At 33.7% G+C, this 18981-nt stretch overlaps 1 protein-coding gene across 1 annotated transcript in view; it reads right to left on the reverse strand.

Moving 5' to 3' along the window:
• Positions 1–18981, reverse strand: part of plx (PTB_TBC1D1_like and TBC domain-containing protein plx) — a 72369-nt gene that overhangs the window by 52700 nt on the left and 688 nt on the right. The window contains exons 2-5 of the mRNA XM_080167485.1: positions 18166–18254; positions 17026–17097; positions 16463–16511; positions 16093–16137 (exon numbers count right to left, since the gene is read on the reverse strand). Coding sequence (XP_080023611.1) covers positions 16093–16137; positions 16463–16511; positions 17026–17097; positions 18166–18254 — 255 coding nt within the window. The remainder of the gene's footprint in view (positions 1–16092; positions 16138–16462; positions 16512–17025; positions 17098–18165; positions 18255–18981) is intronic.

Here is an 18981-nt window from a genome sequence, read left to right on the forward strand (position 1 = left end):
TTACCTGTCAAGAGTCCACCTGGAGGCCTGCAGCATCAAAACCTGGAGGTCGGTTGTCATTTTTTCCGTAAACATATAAATAGCATCTATAAAGATGCTTATGTTGTTTAATAAACCTCTAACTCCTTAAATTTAAAATTTTTATTTTATTCGTGTACAGAGTCCACCTGGAGGCCTGCAGCTCCTAAACCTGAAGGCCAATTTTATTTTTTCCTTCAAATATATAAAGAACATCCAAATATAAGCTCATTTTGTTAACAAATATACCATTAACTGTTCAATTGACGGAAGTTTGATTTTTACCTGTCCAGAGTCTGCAGGACCAGAACTTGGAGGTCGATTTTAATTTTTTTCTTCAGTTATGTTATGTTAATCCAAAAAGCTGCATATTCTTTTTAATAAGTTGACCTCTAACTCTTCAAATAAGAAATTTGAATTTTTTACCTGTCCAGAGTGGACATGGAGGCCTACAGGACCAGAACTTAGAAGCCGATTTAAATTTTTTCTTCAGATATGTTAATAGCATTCAAAAAGATGCATATTCTGTTTTATTAGTTGGCCTCTAACTCTTCAAATAAAAAAAATATCTAACCTGTCCAAAGTGGACCTGGAGGCCTGCAAGACCAGAACTTGGAGGCCTATTTAAATATTTTCTTCATTTATGTTAATAACATTCAAAAAGATGCATATTTTGTTTTAAAAGTTGATCTCTAACTCTTCAAACAGAAATTTAATTTTTTTACTTGTCCAGAAACCACCTTTCAGATAGCCTGCAGCAACTGAACCCGAGACCTATCCAAAAAATGATTAAATATATATGTTAAATACTAACCAAAAGTAAACTTTTATCCTAAATAACCTATAGTCTCACATTAATACCTAGCCTATTAATCACAGAGTAAGCCCTTTATATGTGAAATTGCTTTGATAACAGCTATGCTTTAAGTTATTATTGATGATGTATATACTATGTATTACTTAATAATTCTAAGTCCGATACTATATCATACTATATGAGTTTTAAAAAATATACTATATATACTATATGGATTAAAAAAATATACTATAAAAATACTATATTTTTTTTGTTTTGGAGTGGTCGCCCTGTAGATAGATAGATAGATAGATAGTCACAAGGATGACCTGTGATAATCAGTAGCGCAGCTTATTTGCATTATTTACTAAGTATATTTGCGATTACTTTTATTTAATAGATTTTTCCAATTTTTAACATTTACAAAAGGGCCTGCTTTATTGCTTCAAGATCCATGTCAGATCTATATAGGAAATAAATGTCTATAAACAAGCTCAAGTTTTCCAAGAAATAAAACTGTAAAACTCATAGTGCTCCAATAATCCATAATAAACTCTCATTGCCCAGAACAATAAAACCCAATATTTTACTTTATTAAGAATAAATTATTTTTTTTTATTTCACCTTGCTATTTACATAATATTGAAGTATTTTATTACTATTCTTAAAAAAGAAAATTTAAATTCATAATATAGTAAATTTAAGAAAACTTAGTTTTTAAATGAGTTGATTCTAGCGCCCCTCCCTAATGTGTCCAAATTTTGAAACAAAAATAAAAACATTTTAACCCTTTCCTGACGGTTATAAAAAAATATATATTGGAAAATAAATTCTGTAATTTAAATTGCATTTTTGAAAGAATGAAAATGGCTTTATTATAAATACGTATTTGAAGATCAAATTTAAGAAATCAAAAGAAAATGGAAGAAAAAGCAAGTTAGAGAGAGGTTTTTTTAAAAACAAGAAAACGCTAAGGCAGAATGTTAATACGTTCATAGTATCAAAGGCTTTTATTATAAAATAAATAACTAAAATCAGCCGGACAGAAATTCTAACGTAAGTAGTTGAACTTGAAGTAATCTTTATGTGTAAGTTAATATATTTATCTCTTTCTATTCTAAATGCATAAGAATATTTTAAACTAGCGGATGTGTACCTAGCATCCAGGGGCTCTCAATTAAAAGGGGCAGAAACAGGCTAGAAAAAATAGCTCAAAACCATCTGAAAATAAAATAGCATAATACCATCATGGGACCTATTTAAAGCTTACCTAAAATAGAGAACCCAATTGCTTCAGTAGTTATTGAGATCTTAACCTTCATAAAAAATGTGGAAAAACATATTTTTGCAGACAGACTGACGGGCCAATTGAGATGCAGAGTAGATGCTCATCACCCTGTAAAATTTTACCAGGGAAAAATTCATCTTTCTATCAATCAAATGACAATCAGAGCATTAACGATAGACTGACAGACCAGGTAAATTATATAATGGATGCTTATTTGTAAAGGAGAACAATATCGATTCTGCGTTTATAGAGATCTTTTAGTACAGACAGACACACACACACACCGAGATCCTTTTACTTTATTTTAAGGACTATAGGCTAGACTTCTATTTTCAATAGAAGAAAAGGCACATTTCCCTACAGAAATTGATGTCATCTGGAGGGTTACAGACAGACTAACCGACTAAATAAGGTAGAGAGTAGATATTCATCTATCAGGAAAATCTTCTCTAGAAAAAATCAGTCGTGATCGTCTATCTAATTTAGAATTTGATAAATAAAATTTTTACATTTTAAATTAAATGCCTTGCAGGGTATTTCCGACAGGCTGATGGAATAAGTAAATCACATATTGGATGCTTAAAGGTACAGGGTATATTCTCAAAAATTAAAACCGTCTATCTTTAATAGCAGATGGTGAATTATGTTTTACCCTCAGGCGGACATTTCTAATTAAAGAGGGGCTTCGCGTAAAAAATATTATATTTAATAAAAAAAGCAAGGTCAGCCAAAGTGAGGTTTAGGGTGCTATCCCATATCGAGTGCATATCGAGCATTGAAAATACACTTCCATATTTTATAAATAAATTGTAAATTAGAAGGGATAGTTTTTTTTTGCAAAAGCCTAACTCTTGCAGGGGGCCCTAACCCACCAAGGTTTACCCTTGATGTGCCCTTACTCTTGATAAAATATTAATTATAGAACATATAGAATTTCTTAGAAATTTTAAAGCTAAACAAGGATGACATCATCCTTAGTAAAGCTAATAAACATGGAAATCTTTACAATAGAATTTATATAATATCTTTGATAGTAGATGCATATCAAACCATTCCAACAGACGAACGGACAAAGTAAGTTCATCAGTATGGGGATGTTTTTAATTCCAGCCATTGATCTTTTATAACTGAAGAGAAATTCACGTTTACTTCTTTACGGTTTCTTTCAGACAGACAGACAGACATTTCAATTAGAGTACCAAGAAACATATGATAACATCCATAAACTTTGTGAAGTTCATAAAAATCTAATAAAATAGACGGACAATATGGTTAAAACATTAGATGTCAATAGAAATATATACAGTAAACTTAAAACATAAAATACCATAAAATCTAATTACTAAAACTTTAGCATAATGGACGGACTAACTGACAAAGTTAATTAAATATATATGATGCTTTTTAGTCAGCGAAATCCTCACAGACAAATTTGCTTTTCATTTTTAATTTTAAGTAAATCATAATTCTGATTTTGTACCAGACAGACATACAAAGTTCAAGTAAGATTTTCTGCTAAAATATATTTTAGTAGAGAAGCTACTCTATAATTTATAATATAATAATTTTTCCTAATAACTCAGACCCTAAGGATATCTTAATAATTGCATTAGCCTTCTACCTTTCCAGTACGGATATTAATATTCTCAAGAGCATTACAGACCAGCGAACAACGTGAGCTGTAGGCTAGTATATAAATATACAAGCGTATATTGCAAAGAAAGTTTTAATACAGATAGATAGATAATAACAAAGATGACCTATGATAATCCGTAGCGTAGCTTATTTGCATTACATATGAATATACAGACGTATATTGCAAAGAAGGTTTAACCATATATATTTTTTGTTTTCATACAGATAGATAGATAGATAATAACAAGGATGACCTATCATAATCAGTAGCGCATCTTATTTGCATTTTATATAAATATACAGACGTATATTGCAAAGAAGGTGTAACCATATGTATATATTTTTTTGTTTTCATACAGATAGAAAGATAGATGGTAACAAGGATAACTTATGATAATTAATAGCGAAGCAAATATGCATTAGTCATTAATTCATAGATAGTTAATAGATACAAGGGAGAACACATCTATAAGTAGCGCAGCAAATACGCAAATTGACCTGGTTCCAGGGGTGAGGACCTCTTTCGTCTGCTTTAAAATAACTTTCTGATCTTTTGTATCGGCTTGCCTGTGTTAATATTTCCGACGCACAGGGTCTAGACCACGTGTAAATAGTTGTTTAACCCCTGTTCATTCTTATTCTTTTACTTTAATGTTTTAGGCCCTAGCAGTTAAGGAGCTTAGCAACAAGTTCTTTATTAAAGGCCCACAGAAAAGAAAATCAAGTCGACAAGTCAAGCTTATTTGCAAAAATATAGAGGGAAGAGAAGCTGCGCTCCTATACACACAGGAAGGATGGATAGACAGATAGTACACCAACAAGAGTAGCTGTGCTCCTATACACACAGGAATGATGGATAGACAGATAGTACACCAACAAGAGTAGCTGTGCTCCTATACACACAGGAATGATGGATAGACAGATAGTACACCAACAAGAGTAGCTGTACTCCTATATACACAGGTAGGATGGATAGACAGATAGTACACCAACAAGAGTAGCTGTGCTTCTATACACGCAGGAAGGATGGATAGACAGATAGTACACCAACAAGAGTAGCTGCGCTCCTATACACACAGGAAGGATGGATAGACAGATAGTACACCAACAAGAGTAGCTGTGCTCCTATACACACAGGTAGGATGGATAGACAGATAGTACACCAACAAGAGTAGCTGTGCTCCTAAACACACAGAAAGGATGGATAGACAGATAGTACACCAACAAGAGTAGCTGTGCTTCTATACACGCAGGAAGGATGGATAGACAGATAGTACACCAACAAGAGTAGCTGTGCTCCTATACACACAGGAATGATGGATAGACAGATAGTACACCAACAAGAGTAGCTGTACTCCTATACACACAGGAAGGATGGATATACAGATTGTACTCCAACAAGAGCAGCTGTGCTCCTATACACACAGGTAGGATGGATAGACAGATAGTACACCAACAAGAGTAGCTGTGCTCCTATACACACAGGTAGGATGGATAGACAGATAGTACACCAACAAGAGTAGCTGTGCTCCTATACACACAGGTAGGATGGATAGACAGATAGTACACCAACAAGAGTAGCTGTGCTTCTATACACGCAGGAAGGATGGATAGACAGATAGTACACCAACAAGAGTAGCTGTGCTCCTATACACACAGGAATGATGGATAGACAGATAGTACACCAACAAGAGTAGCTGTACTCCTATACACACAGGAAGGATGGATATACAGATTGTACTCCAACAAGAGCAGCTGTGCTCCTATACACAGGAAGGATGGATAGACAGATAGTACATTACCAAGAGCAGCTGTGCTCCTATACACACAGGAAGAATGGATAGACAGATAGTACACCAACAAGAGCAGCTGTGCTCCTATACACACAGGTAGGATGGATAGACATATAGTACACCAACAAGAGTAGCTGTGCTTCTACACACGCAGGAAGGATGGATAGACAAATAGTACACCAACAAGAGTAGCTGTGCTTCTACACACGCAGGAAGGATGGATAGACAGATAGTACACCAACAAGAGTAGCTGTGCTCCTATACACACAGGTAGGATAGATAGACAGATAGTACACCAACAAGAGTAGCTGTGCTTCTATACACACAGGAAGGATAGATAGACAGATAGTACAACAACAAGAGCAGCTGCGCTCCTATGCACGCAGGAAGGATGGATAGACAGATAGTACACCAACAAGAGTAGCTGTGCTCCTATACACACAGGTAGGATGGATAGACAGATAGTACACCAACAAGAGTAGCTGTGCTTCTACACACACAGGTAGGATAGATAGACAGATAGTACACCAACAAGAGTAGCTGTGCTTCTATACACGCAGGAAGGATAGATAGACAGATAGTACAACAACAAGAGCAGCTGCGCTCCTATGCACGCAGGAAGGATGGATAGACAGATAGTACACCAACAAGAGTAGCTGTGCTTCTATACACGCAGGAAGGATAGATAGACAGATAGTACAACAACAAGAGCAGCTGCGCTCCTGTGCACGCAGGAAGGATGGATAGACAGATAGTACACCAACAAGAGTAGCTGTGCTTCTATACACGCAGGAAGGATGGATAGACAGAAAGTTCACCAACAAAAGTAGCTGTACTCCTTTACACACAGGAAGGATGGATAGACACAGCTAATACTCCAACAAAAGTAGCTGTGCTCCTATACACGCAGGAAGGATGGATGACAGATAGTACACCAACAAGAGTAGCTGTGCTCCTATACACGCAGGGAGGATAGATTGACAGATAGTACACCAAAAAGAGTAGCTGCACTCCTAAATTCGCAGGAAGGATGGATAGACAGATAGTACACCAACAAGAGTAGCTGTACTCCCATACACACAGGAAGGATAGATAGACAGATAGTACAACAACAAGAGCAGCTGCGCTCCTATAAACGCATGAAGGATGGATAGACAGATAGTACACCAACAAGAGTAGCTGTGCTCCTATACAAACAGGTAGGATAGATACGACAGATAGTACACCAACAAGAGTAGCTGTGCTTTTACACACGCAGGAAGGATGGATAGACCGATAGTACACCAACAAGAGTAGCTGTGCTCCTATACACACAGGAAGGATGGATAGACAGATAGTACACCAACAAGAGTAGCTGTACTCCTATACACGCACGAAGGATGGATAGACAGATAGTACACCAACAAGAGTAGCTGTACTCCTATACACACAGGAAGGATGGATAGACAGATAGTACACCAACAACAGGCAGCTTCTCTCCAGGTTAGGATAGATAGATAGATAATGCCGCGCCTTCGCCTCAAGGAATGAAAGTGCTTTCCATCAAATTTCCTAGCGACAAATTACCAACCCCCCCCCCCCTTATTTTTGAAATTAGTTTTAAATACGTGGGGTAGTTTTTTCTTTCTAAGCCCAATCCCTACGGGATTCCCTTAAACTTCGGTGGCCTGACCCTGTGGGGCTACATAGTACCCTCTAAAACTTAACCTAACCTAAAGTAAAAAATAAATTAACGAAAAACTAACGTCCTTATTATCAATATTTTAAAATAATTTGTAAGGGGTGGGGTTCTGCGCTCGACGAGGCGCTTTGGGGGAAATTGCCAATGAAAGTGTACAGTGCAGACTTTCTGGCGAGAATTGGTCCATATAGTCACTACTTTCCTTTAATATAACAGCACAATTATTCTTTTTGATTATGGAATTCTACTGTGAAATACAAGTAAAAACAACTACATAAACAAAGTTACATTTTTATACCTGGCAAAAGATAAAACAGATTTTTACAACCGTTGTTTTTTTTGAGTTAAACGTTAGTTAAATTCCTACCCCTTTCCGCACCTTAATCGCATCTCCTATTAGAGCTAGAGGGCTAAAAAATTGGTGCATGTCCCCTATTTGATAAAGAATTTCAGACTATAAGTCAGTCAAAGCCATATGTTGCTTCTTTCGCTCTTTTATTTAGCAACCTTTGTTTTTAGATCCCTTTTAAATTAAAATTTTTAACAGCTGTAATTTCAAGAAATTGTGTATTTTCCATGTAAATTTAATAATAACTATAAAAATATCTGTACAGACAATAAAAGACACAAAATAGTGTATGAAAAAAATCATACATTCTGAGAAGGTACCGAAAAAGTTAACTTGGTAATAAAGAGAGTTGTATTTTTTATTGGTGTATCTTTTTCGCACATTTAGTTACCCTATACCTTTTCAGAGCGATAATGAATTAAAAAGAAAAAAAAAGATTACCTATTGTAGAATCAATTTGTAGAAAGCTTATATAATATAACTACAAGATCATATATACATTAAAATCATAATATTATATAAGACTATAACAAGCTAAAATTGTGTGGTGACACATAGAATTTAAGAATTTTAGAAACCGCTTTTATTTTTGTACATATCTAAGTTTATTTTCTGTATAAGAGAGTTTATAAGAGATGAAGTCTTAGTTAAACTTCTGTCGTCAAAGATCTTTAATTAAAGAACATTAATTTTAAGGTAAACTTTCTTTCCAGGGACGTCCAAGCTTTTTTTTCAAGTGGGGTAAAATGAGGATTTTCAAAGGATTAAGGGGGGTAATCTTATGTATTTTTGATTCCTTGGACGTTTATATTTTTTATTACTGATTTACCTTTTTCTTTATCCATTAATGTCGTCAATCTAAGCTTTTTTTATTTACTAGGAAATAAATCCGAGTCGGATTGTTTTTGGAGCAAAGCTTCTCTAGAAATGGCTTTGTTAAATATATCAAAATTTGGCTAATTAATTGATCTAGGCCTTGAAAGCACCTTTTTACTTGCGCTTGCCACTTTATAATAAGGAACTGACTGTAAGTTATTTCGTTCTGGAAGGTATTATAATAATTTTGATATAGCTTTCTTTGGACATACTTTAGAATATGACTGCTTTTAATTTAACTAGTAGCTCCGCTCCTATTCTATGGAGTTTGGAAGGGTCGAAAAACATCCTAAAACCATCCTATGATTTTAATCTAAACATAGAATACCCTAAAACCATCCTGTGACCTGTTTAAAGCTACCCGAAAATGGAGAACTCATTCGGCTCAGTAGCTATTGAAATCTCAAGCTTCAGACAAAAAAGAAATCTCCCCTATTAAAAAAATAGAACCCAAAAATTTTTTTTTTAAATACATTTTTTTCAAACTAAAACAGAAAACAGGAAGTCAAATTCCAACCCGTAGGGGCAACGCCGCTAGTAAATAAGAAAGGATGTTTTAATAACGACATTTATAAAATAGAGCTACATAACTTATACAGGTTATCGTCCTTGTTCAACGAGGCAAAAACTGTTGCACAATAAAGGAACATACCTTCAAGTATTCAGACAAACATACAAAACAAAACAAGGATGCCAATATCCAGAAATAGGCATCAAAAACAAATTTTCATTAGATTAGAAAAAAGATGTAGAATCAGGGAATTGGAAAAAATGTCAATGTTAAAAATAAAACTGTATTTTTACCATGGATCTTGAGGGATAATTCAATGGAAGAAAAAAATTGTAAACATCTCCAATGTAATTTGTGTACCAGCGTAATTTACAGTTCAATGTACCCTTCCTTCTTGAACATTTAAATACTAAAAAACCAAAATTTTAACTCATTTTCTCGTATTTATTCGAATCTGGTGGATAGGAACCGGTTCTCATCCATACGAAAAAACTATGTCTAGCATCGTATTATAGCCAGCTTTCTACGAATATAGAAATGTACAATCATAAGATTAAAACTAGTTTTAATCTCATAATTGTACATTCTATATCCGCGGAAAGCCGTTTATAGTACGATGACAGAAATAACTATTAATATGTACTAGCGACTACTCCCCCATATTTTTTGGTATTTCTTTCCTAGGGTCGATTTCTCTTGGGTGCCCTCCCACAAAATAGTTTTAAATCTTCCAAGCAACTATAAGAAGCTGCATTGTAAAGAAATATCATATCAGTTCAGCAGTTAGCGAGATCTTTCGGTACAGACGAACAAACACACACCGATATACTTCTACTTTAATGTAAAGCTAGAAATACAAAAAGAGAACAATACAAATAGAGCAGCTGCGCTGCAAAAAAAATTAACATGCATAACAAAGATGATATTTTCAACTTTGATTTAGACATTTTAAATTTCAGGTATGGCTTCGAATCCGATAAATATCCGCTGGATTAGAACTGGTTCTAACTAAAAATCATGTTTAGTATCAGATTATATCCAATTTTCTACGAATATAAAAATGTACAATCTTATTATCAAAACCAGTTTCGTTAGCCCGTGACATCGGACATTTTTATATCCGCGGAAAGCTGTTTATAATACGATGCGATAAATAACTATTAAAGCATTATGTTCTAGAGCTGTGTGCTGAAATAGCACATTTTTTAGGAAAGCTGGAAAATCGGGCATAAAGGGTTAAGAAAATCCGCTAAAAAAATTCGCGGAAAAAAACAAATAAAAGATTCTTTTATATAAGGGAGATTTAGAAGGTGGCTATTTATTATATTTAGAGGGCAATAGTATAGTTCAAAGTCCCCCCCCCCCTTTAGACGCTGCCCCTAGAGGACAGGAGCATCCTCGTTAGTTGCAAATGACATTTGATGTCGAATTAGGAACTAAGGAAAGATTTAGGAAATCTTCAAATAATCTGTAATAATAAGTAATCTAAATTTACTTTTGCTATTTTGCCGAAGCAGCTTTTAGTGCCTTATAAAAAATGAAGTAATACAATAGAAATGACTAATTATAGACCAGTATACAGTTTACCATTGGCCAACATACATGCATACTGGCCTATCATTGGTCATTTAAATTGTGTACATCATTTTTTATTAGGCTTTAAAAGTTGCATCTATTTTCCTATCCCCTGAACCCTGGTCAAAATGGAGGGGTAAGATACTTGAACGTCATATACTTTTGAGTAGTTTTTACATATTTGTATTATTTTTAGGTAGCGCAACTACTCTACATACATACTTTCAAAAGGATAAAATATTCTTAAATAATACATAGTGTGTAAAACCAATTTTTATTGCTACTAATATTTTTTGACTTATTTATTTCTTATTAAAATCATAGAAATTATTAACTTTTTAGAAGTATATTGGATACCTAACCCCCATCACGACCAATATTATATATTTAATAATAAAAACGTCTTAATTTTGGGGAGAGGTATAATGTTTTTAAAGGTCAATTTATCTTTAGGCGATTGACCTCACCTTTCTAAAAAGAGATGAGCGCTTGCTATTTACATTTAAAGTTTCTTTCTAGATACAACTTAAACTGTTTAAAGATATTCAAGATCTTAATGAACAGACTGACTCGTGTAATCAATGGATCTAAAGAGATAATGCTACGGCCGATAAATTGATGTACAGCCCCAGTGTTGATATACAAAATTACCCCTTTTGCACTGAAGGTTACAATTAGTGGTTGAAATGTTTGGACACTCAACATAATGAAAACGTTATTAAAAAACTTTGGCGACTAGTGTAATACACAGCCCAATGTCCCCTCCCTCCCTGCGTGTGTTCTATACTATAATATATAAATGCATACTAAGTTTGTGTGTTTATCTTTAGATTAAAATAGGTCACAATCTTTAGTTAAAAATAAATATCAAATAACGTTTACTCTTACTTATAGAATCATAAATATATCATTATTTTGATATTGCACTAGTTTTTCATGTACTCTAATAAAATGATGCTCACAGCTGGCTAAAATAACGATACCTCCCCTATCCACCCCATCCCCTCCTACTGGATGCACGAATTGACCAATAACTGACATCCATGTTAACAAGCTAAATTGACGACAAATTTCGACCCGTCAATATATCCACGTATATTTTTTTACTGCTGGGTGTATCAGACAAGGAAAGTTCAATTGATAATGAATTAATCATTCTTCAATTCTTATTGTAAAATTATGCCTCAATGTGGAGGAGGGAAAGGGTTGTATATTAATTTTATCTCCACTGTCCTTTCCCTGACTTCCCCAGTATCAATGCATTTAATGTTTTAATAGTGCAAATAATAATAAAATAAATTTTTTATTACAAAAAGAAACTAGGACAATTTTATGCAAAGACTACATATCCTAAATTCTAAACATTAAGCAGGATGATTAGGTATATTGTGTAAAATATTAGGCGGTTTCCCTCAAAGTGCCTAGTCGAGCACAAACCCCACCACCTTATTTTGAAATAAATTAAAAATATGGGGATTTGTAGTTTTTCGTTCGTTACTTTATAATTTAGTCAGGTTTGATTAGGTTATAATGGGTACTGACTGCTGGGTGTCCCAGCAGTCAGTACCCAGCTAGAGCATATACCTCGCATTGTAGGTTTTAGACATAGGAAATAATATCCATCCCCATTATTTAAATTTATTTTCTGGTTATGATTATAGTGTTGCTATTAGGGATGGGAATCCGTCGAATTTTTGGGCCGGATTCGGATTCCGGATTCTGAAGGAATCCGTCAAAAAAAGTGACGGATTCTTGCGGATTCCGGATTCTTATTTTTGGCGGATTCCGGATTCGGATTCCGGATTCTAGCAGTATTTTAAAAGGCCGTCCGTCACAGAGGGATAGCTTTTTTCGTTAATTTGTCACTATGTTACTTGGTTAAAGCCTTGATTTGTTTAAAGTGTTGACTTCCAGCATAAATAAAACATTTACATCACATTAGTAATTATTAAAATTTGTTATGTAGAAATTTTTTTTTTGATCTTTGCCTTCAAACAGAGGGAGTTGTAAGAAAAGAGACGGTAATTTTGGCCTGCCAATTTAGAATCCGGAATCCGCTATAAAAAACGGATTCCGGATCCGGATTCGGATTCCAAAATTGGCCGAAAATTAGGCGGATTCCGGATTCGGATTCCCATCACTAGTTGCTATGCTTTCTAAATTGTATCTATCTGTTTAGAAATCATCAAGCCAAGTTTTAAATCGAGGGAACAATTCTAACAAGATTGGATTTAAAAAAGCTTCTTTTAAAAAAATTATCCTTGTTGTATTATTGGAATATTGAGGGCGTGGCTAAACAGAATTTAATGCATTTATCCAATAGAAATTTCATCATTAGATTGACAAAGTATGGCAGACTAGGTTATTATGTACCAAATGAGTTTAATTTTAAACAAGGATGACAACATCCATAAAAGCGAAGAACAGCTAAAGTTAGTAAAAAATGGTCAGATAGGGCTACGCACAAAATTTTAACAGGCTAACTCGAATACCAGTCGAGAAAATTGCGCTTCTCGTATTTTGTTATTTACTGACAAAAGAACAATAAACAAGCCTCGCTACTACAAAGAGATCATGAAAGATATGAAGATAAAATATTAATCATTATCCTTCTGATAACCAACTTTTTTATTGCACGACCTTTAAATAAATTTAAATCAAAATCAAAAACTAGCTGAAACTCTAAATATCTTAATACTAGAGTTGGCTCGATATAATTATCTCCCTATTGGCTAGTTTTCTATATGCATATCTATTTCTCAATAAATCTATTTTCCTCACCCGGCATTACTATCTAAAAGAAAGTAAATATTTAATAATTTAAATGATTTTTAAAAGATTTTTTTAAATTATATTTTTTTCTTTACATTACCATCACCAAAGGGTTAATGATGATGATTACAATTTTAGTTTAATATTTGAACACACAAAATGTCGCCACAATCGAATTCTTTTAAAACATAGTTTTCTTAAATTTATCATATTATAAATTTAAATTTTCTTTTTTATGATTCGAAATTAAATACATCAATATAAGGTAAATAGCAACATGAAATGAAAAAAATGAATTTATTTTTAATAAAGTAAAATAATGGTTCTTATCGTTCTGGGCAATGAGAGTTTATTATGGATTATTGGAGCACTATGAGTTTTAATCATATATTCCTTGGAAAACTTGAGCTCGTTTATAGACATTTATTTCCTATATAGATCTGACATGGATCTTGAAGCAATTAAGCAGGCCGTTTTGTACATGTTAAAAATTGGAAGATTTCATTAAATAAAAGTAATCGCAAATATACTTAGTAAATGAAAGAATAGAATTAGTTTTTTAAAACTGAATTTCTTTCGCTTTTAAGAAATCAATTTGCGTGAAGCTGTCTATAAAATAGTTTTGTTGTTTGCCCACAAAAATTAAGGCTTTAGGAATTTTCAACAACTTAAATAACTTACTAGTACTACGCATTTGCAACTTAAGCTGTAGCTTCTCTTTAAGTTAAAGAATTATATGCTACTAATGGCTTCAACCCTAATTTACTAGGGACACTGTATTTGAACATGAAACATAGCCTAAGACTATCACAAGACTTAAATCTAAAAATTATATAGCCTAACCCACCTTGACCTATGTAAAGCATCCCTAAATTGGAGAATTCAATCTTCAAACAAAAGAAAAGCTTTACTACTTTAAATGTAGAAAAAGATGGTGTAATTATCTGATTTTTGTTAATGATAAACCCTTCATACTTTTTATGGTTTTAATTAATTTAAAAGAATCCAAAATCTAATAGATTGACTTTATAATAGATGCATGTATGTACAGATCTTAGGAATGGATCTATTAACTTTGGCCGAAAAAGGCTAAAGACGAAGCTTCTTTTCAAGATGTGATACAAAAGTCGGGTATAGTACCTTTCGTGGCAACGCACCTTAAGGGGCGATTCTTCGTATTTTTCACAGTACCTTTTCTCCTAATTCTAGCCCCTACGGGGGACTCTAACCCTGTGACGCCAATTGCCTAACCCTGTGAGGACAATCACCTAACCCAATATAATCTAGTCTAACCAAAAATAACCTATAAAAAGACGTTTTAAAAATACGAGGAATCGCGCCATAAGGGGCGTTACCACGAAAGTGACTATTCCCCAAAAGTCAATCAAAATGAAGAATGAAATTATGCAACTCTCTCTCTCTCTCTCTCTGTGTGACAAACTTGCAATCCTAAAATACCTTTGTCTAATTGTATCCAGGGAAGGAGGGGGCATTGGATTGTTTATTACACTAGTCAACTAAGTTTTATAATGACGTTATATTATTCGTTGGCTTAACAACGCTGGGGACTTTTATTGAATTTTGATTGGTTGTTTCATTAAGTTTAGTGTCCAAACGTTTTAAATTCTAATTATAACCACCAGAAGGGGCAATTTTGTGCATCATCATGAGGGATTACAGTACCAATTTATTAGCCATTGTCTTATCCCTTTAAATTCCTGAATTGTAACTAATTTATACATTTAGGCACAATTTTGCACTTTATCATATTTTAATTTCATAAATCACTGTATAACCTCACATAATTTAAAGTAGTAAGGACTTTTTGTTGTCCGTTTAGTTAATAATTTCAAAAGCTACTGCAGAAAACTGAAAATTCGACGAAACCCGCAACTTAGTTTTCTTCACATGTCCCGACAATTCTAACCTGTTTACTTTAAATTAACGAAAAGAACTAACCGTTACGGACGTACGGACCGACCCTATTTATAGAAAAGCTTTACTTTTAAACACCATAGAAAAAAATGTCTCCTGTTAAGTATCAGTTAAAGTCACTCTATTCGCTTTATTATTTAGTATACTAACGGCTGCCCTCCTAACATCTAGGAGTTAGATTTTAAAAGTTAGAGTAGAAAATAGCCTAAAACCAAACTTAGATATAGGAACTAAATAGCCTAAAACCATCAGAGACCTATAAGAAGCTTCTATAAAATGGAGAGGTCAATCGGCTCAGTATTTATAGAAATCTCAAGCTACAGACAAAAAACCTTACTACTTTATATAATAGGATTTATAAGATGATAGTACAATAACTCTTTAAACTTGTATGATCATCACAAAAATAAAAACAGCTAACTAATGTGTGTTAATAAAATGTTTTATATGTTACAAATCAAAAACATGTTTGATGATTAAATTAAAATATTCATATACTTATAACTTTTATATATTTGTTATTTTAATTTTTAGTTAAAATGAGCGAAATTAGCTTAGACATCATTAAGATATTTAAAACATTTTTTAAAAATGTAGCTACTCTAAAATTAATTCTATTCGAATTTTTTTCGGTGGAGGTTGCACTTTTTATTCCTTTATAGGGTGGCTTCTCATAGGTCCTGGGAGGGTTTATAACTATTTTCGAAGAAAATCGTCCCTGCAAATGTGAAATGGAAAACATCACAAAACAATTCAGCTGTTATAAACAGTACAGAGAAAATCTAATAGACGCACTGAAAGTCGTATAGACATTTCTAATTGAGAAGTAGCTTCGAATATAAAATGATTTATAGTATACTTACTTTTGTATGATCCTGTAGTTCCAAAACATGTACATAAGCAGATTCCTAAAATTAAATAAAAGTTGAAATTAAGTCAGGATTTTGTGATAAGAACGTTTCAGCTAAAAAAATTATAAAAAAATATTTTCAATTGTAGTTTTAAATAGAAAAGTTTGAATTTTTTTGGGGGAGTGTTTTCTTTTTTCTAGTGACGATTTCTCTTGGGAGGGTGTTGGTACCCCTCCCCAAAATAGTTATAAACCGTCCAGGACCTATGAGAAGCTGCCCTGTAAAGGAGAACCATTTCAGTTAAGCGGTTAGCGAGATCTTTCCGTTCATAACGGCAGGACAGACAAACATTCTTTTACTTTTTTATAAGGATTGAAATAACCTGAAATTTATTAATAACTTCTTTGATGACACATACCATAAGTCCTTTCCTGTAAATAGTAAACAAAGTTAATGGATGTAAAATATATGTGGATATTGTGACAGGAGAAAAATTGTCGTTAAAATCATAGCTTGTTATTTTCCGTCTCATTGAAATTGGTCGCAATTCATTCAGTAAAAGGGGAGGGGATGATCTTTATTTTTAGCCCGCTACAGAGTTCACTTTATTAGAGAGCATGAAAATCTGGTGTACTATCCAAGAAATAATAAATCCATTATTATAATGAGCCAAGCACAAAAATATCATGAAAGGATCAAATAAGTTATAGAAATAATGTTCAGTGGCAATAAAAATATAAGAATGATAGAAAATCACAAAACCTCTATAAAATACACATTTGTCTTAAGCAGTATGACCTACGGACAGTTGAAAAAGGGTTATATCCATATATTTACAAATACAATCAGAAGTCTATTTCAAATAGCAGCCGAGGAAATCATGTTTTCTCAAAAACATAACGGCAGGACAGGCTATGTAAAATAATAAAGAAAGGCATTTCTTACCGTTTAACGCCAAGCGTTGATATGTTGACTATATTTTGAACCTTTTGAGATTCAAGAAGACCACCTTCATCGCTAAAAAATATAACATTCATATTAGGATTTAGGTTGCTGACTAGTAAACTTAAGTATCTTGTAGTGAATGATTTATTAGTTATTTCTCGCATCGTATTATAAACGGCTTTTCGCGGATATAGAATGTACAATTATAAGATTAAAAACATTTTTTTAGCCTTCGGCACCTCGGGGCTAAAAAACTGGTTTTAATCTTATGATTGTACATTTTTATATTCGTAGAAAGCTGGATATAATACGATGCTAGACATAGTTTTTTCGTATGGATGAGAACCGGTTCGTATCCACCGGATTCAAATGAAAACGAGAAAAACATTCGTCTCATTAGTTGGCTTTACATTCAGCATTTTATTTAGAACCAGTGGCTTTGTCCCAAGAGGTAATGGGAAGTTCCCACCTCCTATTTAGATTTTTTGGTAAATTGAAACTCCGGATAAAAGTTTCTCCAAATTGACCGCCCAGCTGATATTTTTAAAAAGAATTTTCTGTTGGAACATTATTGTTTACCTACTTTTGTAATTTGTGAAAACATAGCTTAAAACCACCACAGGACCATATAATATTCCCCAAGGAGTTGGTAAAGTGAAATCGGTTACCAAGAGCTTCGGCTTCAGACGGACAGACAGACATCGTTCTACTTTGTATTAAAGACTAACGGCTTTGCCCCTAGCGTCTAGGAGCTTTGCCCATGAGGTAATTTTTTGAAAAAAAAATTATAAAAAAATTCTGGTCATGCTGCCCATAATTTATCATTATGTTAAGTGGTTTCCCCTGAATTATTATTTTTTTTTTTTTGGGGGGGGGATTTTTCATTTTTTGGGGGGTTGGGAGTGTCCCACCCCCCAAGAAAATAGCTTAAAACCACCACAGGACCAATAGGTATATACCCTGAAGAGTAGAATCCGATCGGTTCGGTGGTTACCGAGATCTTAAGGGACGGACAGACAGACAGACATCCTTGCTAATTATACATTGAGAGGAGTTCATAAACGCTACACAGTTTCAGTAGTGCCACTCAGCCTGAAAAGCTGCATAAGACCAATACAAAGCATTTCTAAAAGTGTGTACCTGTAGAAAAATATTTTGCCATGGGAAATTTCCACAGTAATTTTTCTTGGACATGACTTGAGTACACTTGTACTTGCTGTACCAATGTCCTACACAATATATATAAAAGGGGGGAGGGGGTAAATGCAACCATCTCGTAATCAATATATAAATGGCACTTAGAATTCGAATTTCGATCTGAAATTTTGCATGAGAAAACCTTGGTAGATCTATTTTCCCTAAATCGAACAAAAAGTTGGAAAAATAACGGCTAACAGCTGGCGACACAGCAGTTTAGCCATTTTTTGGGCTATTTTCAATGCAAATCATCACGAAACCCATCTCCACATAATACTATTTTCTGCTCCAAAATGTTTTCAAACGGTTCTAGCCGGTAGTTGCTGGTACTAGAAATCTGAAAATGTTGTTTTTGTATCATTTCACATGATTTAAAGCAAAGATATGTTTCAAAAAGTTCATTCCTACGTAATTTATGACAGATTTGCCCTAAAAATAGCCAAAAAACGGCTGAGCCGTTAGCCGTTACTTTTTCAACTTTTTTTGTTCGATTTAGGGAAAATAGACCTACCAAGGATTACTCATGCAGAATTTTAGATCGAAATTCGAATTCTAAGTGCCATTTATACATTGATTACGAGATGGTTGCATTAACCCCCCCCCCCCTTCATACATTGTACTTTAGAGTTGGGGGGGGGGGGGAGGGTTTGGTTGAACACTTATAGGAAATGAAATTCAGTATAAAATTCTCCCTGGCTGTATGGGCTTTATATTATTGGATCTACCTGTAAAACTTTGAAAATTGAATTTTGACTCTTT

Source organism: Acartia tonsa, chromosome 7 (assembly GCF_053477335.1).
Source record: "Acartia tonsa isolate MP-2025a chromosome 7, ASM5347733v1, whole genome shotgun sequence".
NCBI lineage: Eukaryota > Metazoa > Arthropoda > Copepoda > Calanoida > Acartiidae > Acartia > Acartia tonsa.